Source organism: Bos javanicus, chromosome 7 (assembly GCF_032452875.1).
Source record: "Bos javanicus breed banteng chromosome 7, ARS-OSU_banteng_1.0, whole genome shotgun sequence".
Classification (NCBI taxonomy): domain Eukaryota; kingdom Metazoa; phylum Chordata; class Mammalia; order Artiodactyla; family Bovidae; genus Bos; species Bos javanicus.
Window position 1 is genome coordinate 47,151,183 of NC_083874.1, and position 4,072 is coordinate 47,155,254.

The following is a 4,072-nucleotide window of genomic DNA, read 5'->3' on the forward strand; positions in this document are numbered from 1 at the left end:
CACCCTGCCAGACCCAGTTCTTCAAATGTAGCTCCAAGGCATCATGGGCTTGGTGAAAGAACAAAGGGCAGGAGGATGTGTGTGTATAGACCGGCCTTCCTGATACCATCTACATGTTCAATTACCACATAATAGTCCACTTAGCTTGCATATCAGCAGAAGACAGACATGAACTCAGCCCGATTCTTTCCAGGGGAGAATCTAGGGTTAGGTTCCCCATGACAAAGGACCCATTACTGCCCAACTAGTCAAACACTAGCCTAGAGATAGGTATGGAATTATTTAGGGTCCCAGTGCTGGCAAAAAAGCAGAACTCAAGTCCAATTCCTCTTACCGATCCTGCTTGATTTCTAGATTCCAGCTCTTAAGTAGGTCCAATTATTTAGGCATTTCTTCTGGAAGTATCTATTCAACCCTGTAGATACATCAGAAAGATGGCTTCCAAATTGCCTCCATCTTAGCATTTTTCAGCTTTAACTTCTTGATGCCTTGGGACAGTATTTTATTAAGACATCCCAATAGCCTCCTGGATCACTCTGGCTTCAACTGATTCTGGTCCAAGAACTTCAGGTAGCCTCTAAGCCAGCTGATAGTGCCCCTAAGCCTGGCATTTTTTGTGGGTCAGCTTCTCCCTTAGGCAGCGCTGCCTCAAGCCTGAGGCTCATTTACAACACAGCTAACACTTGAGTGCTAGTGTTAACACTGGTTATGTCATTTGACATTCAACCCTGTAGAGCTAGGTGATATAATCCCATTTCACAGTTGAGGAAACAGACCAGGACAGATTTAAGTAATTTGCAGTGCCACACAGCCAGTGAGCAGTAGAACTGGGATTTAAAGCCAGACAGACTCCAGAGCTGATCACTCTGCAAACTGCCTTGAGGTCTATCCATGGGGAGCTGTGGAGGAGGAACATACTATGCTGCACCTGTATTAGTCTTCTACCCCCTCAGCCCCTAGATTAAAACCGAAGGGTCTCCCATATCAGCAGTGTGTGATTCCATTATGCCAGTCAGGGTTCTCATACCCTCCTTAACATTTATTCCATTTAGTCTTCTCCATAGCCAAGGGTCACACAGATTAGCTGAGTTACCATTACTGTAAGATAGAAAGGTTTGGCTGCGTTTCCAAAAACCAAAATGTTGTATGAGGTTATTGTAGAATTAGCTCCATTAGGGCTTGGTTGTTGTTAGCTCTCTAAAATATGGAAGTCAAGCCCAAGACGAACTGTCAGATGCTCATCTCTGCTGCTTCAATGGGATAGGAGCAGGAAAAATCTTGGGCACTTCCAAGGATCCTTCCTTGGGAATGATGAAGGAGGAGAAGTGGTGGTAGGGAGCTCTGGCCTAAGCCTGGAGCTCTAGTAAGTCTTTTCTAAGTAAGCCTCAGCTTAGATCCTTACATAAGTTTCAGTGTCCAACAACCCTCACAAAAAGTTTGTAGAATTATGTGCCTGTATGCATTTGCCAGACAAGCATCCTTAGCATTCTTCAGAGTCTCAAAATCTGAGTGACCCCTACATGGCTTGGAACTACTTGATTAAATAATCTACCAAATCTCCTTTTAGTCAAAGGTTCTCTAAGCTCTAGTGCCCTAATGAACTAGGTGACTTCTGAAACTATTTTAAGCCGCCACAAAGAGACTCCCTAGAATTAGGTTAACTTTAATAATGGTCAAGGTTATTAGAATTCTTTCTATTCCCTCCCACGTTCTTTGAAATCAGCTCCTCCAAGCTGGGCTTATTCATCCATTGCTTTCCTGCTGTGTTCTCCAGAGCGGGCCTCCTGTCTACTTTGGGAAGAAGTACTGAACAGCTGCCCCCATCACCTGACCCTCAGGCCCCTGCTTCACAAGGTGGTTCTGGTCCAGAAATGACTCCTGGAAGGGCTTAGGCCCAGAGAACCTCTGAGAGCCACAGAGTGGATGCCTGGTGGGAAGAACTGCCCCACAGGGAAGGTCTCCATGGAGCCCTATTACAGGGAGTTTTTTTTTTTATTTCCACAGCAGATGAGGCAGCAATTCTTCTCTGAGGTTGGCTCTGAAAACACTTGCCAGAGCAAGCAACTGATTGACCCTGGGGAAAGGTGAAGCTGGAGAGGAGCAAATGTCTGTTAAAACTGACTTGGGCCACTTGGAGGTGGGAGGCGGGCTGTGCTTAGGTCAACCTGCTCAGGATCCCCTTTTATGCCCCTTTCCCAAGTGGCGCAACCAATGACCAGAGCATCCTCAGCACTGGGTCTAATTCGGTGAGGTTTTATTGTAGAAATGTGGCCCCTGTTGACCCAGGACACCCTAACCACAGAGTGCTGCAGGTGGAACCCGGTGCCTCTAGACCAGCTTCCCCTTCCCCTGTGCGGGCAAAGAAAACTGGGTCCTCGGACCCGGGCGGCACCCGTTTAAACTCTGCGTCCCCTCACTTCCCACCCCAGGGACGCAGCCTCTGAGGGCCATCATTCCTAAGTCCAGCTGAGTTCACATTCGGATCCTAGTGGGACTCTCCAGTGCCAAAGAGTGGGAAAGGCGGTAGTAGCCGCAAGAAAACGGCCACAGGGCAAGGAGTCCAGACAGGCAGCTCGAACCTAGCTGCGCGCTTGGCTAGCTGCACGCTCCTCTCGCCTGCTCCTTCGGCAAAGTAGGGAAGTCAGCTGGCGGCGAGGAAGGCTCCCTGGTCCGGGCAGATGCTCTGTCTTCAGGAAGGCACCCCGGCTGGTCCCGCTGCCCACGGAAGAAAGCCTCCACCAGGGGAGCAGCACAGTTCCCCGCGACCAGGAGGATGGGGACCCTCTGCAGCCTCCTAACGCCTCCGACTTCCTTGATGCACACGGTGCTGCTCGAGGGCGGGAAGGGTGTGGGGGGGTCAAAGTGCAGTGTTCCCAGGGGCATCAGGTGCACCCTGCCCAGCTCATACCTACTGCTGGTGGCGAGACCCGGACCCGGTGTGGCTACACCGGCCGCATCTTCCAGGGCGCGCGCGCGTCCCGCAGAGAGCGGTCGTGGGGCAGAGCGGCGAAGGCCGAGTGGCGCAGCTGGCAGCCGATAAAGAGGATGACGAGCGCCACGGAGAGCAGCAGCAGGAAGAAGAGCAGTAGGTAGGTGGGCAGGTCGGGCTTGGCGGCCGCACCGTCCCGCATCCCGCGCGCGGTGGCCAGCTCCAGCGGCAAAGCGCCCTCCGCCTTGACCGTGGCTGCCAGCGCCAGCGCGCCGCCTACCGCCGCCTCGGGGCCGCCCGTGGTGTTGAACACGTCGCCGTACATGGCCCGCGGGGCTGCCGACCCCCGGCCGCCTCACTTCGCTTCCATGGTGCGCCCTGCCCGCTCCTCTACGCGCGACCGACCGCAAGCCAGGTGCCTGCGGGACCGCCGGGACTGTGAAGTCCCGGACTGCTTCCTTGCCACCGCACTCAGCTGCCCTCTCTGCGGGGTGGTGGACCCCAGCGCTCGGAGCTGGACGGCTCGGCACCCGCGATCCCCGGACTTTTCAGATCTGTCACCGTCGCCACCCACGGTTCTGAATCATTCACCTGGGTTTACGGCCGTCCTTTCAGTTCAAACCCCAGCTCCGGTGAGCTCCGGGCTCCAGGACACCCCTGGGCTGCGGCGCTGGCGGAGAGAGGTGAGTGGTGCGTGCGGCCGCAGCTCGGGGTTCCTGCTCTGCACCTCCAGACACCAGTGCACCGAAGGCTCAGTCTGGGAGTCCTCCGCGTCCTCCCGCTGCCGAGTCTCAGAGCAGTTCTGCAGCCTTGAGTCCCCGCTGAGACACCTGGTGTGCGGCGAGCCTGTCCCCGCTGGCTCCAGCTGCTGCGCTCCAGTCGAGAGCAGGAGACTGAGATCCGAGGCGGCCCCGCGAGCTCCGGTCCCGGGCAGGGGGCGGGACTGGTGGCGACTGTCCCCGGGGAGCGGCTGCGAACCAATGAGAGCGAGAGAGGACAGGGCTGCGCCTGCCCCCGGCCCGGCCTCACATCACTCACGGAAGGAGGGACACACAGAGAGGGAGGGAGGGAGGAAAAACACAGGGTCACGGAAAGACAGATGGACGAGGAGCAGATTACAGACCTATGAACAGAGACACGCAA

General features: G+C 55.1%; 1 protein-coding gene across 1 annotated transcript; it reads right to left on the reverse strand.

Moving 5' to 3' along the window:
* Nucleotides 1-2,237: 2,237 nt before the first annotated feature.
* On the reverse strand, nucleotides 2,238-3,859 carry SMIM32 (small integral membrane protein 32). The gene has a single exon (XM_061423578.1). The coding sequence runs from the start codon at nucleotides 3,252-3,254 to the stop codon at nucleotides 2,943-2,945; it is 312 nt and encodes a 103-aa protein (XP_061279562.1). The 5' UTR covers nucleotides 3,255-3,859; the 3' UTR covers nucleotides 2,238-2,942.
* Between the last annotated feature and the right edge of the window lie 213 nt (nucleotides 3,860-4,072).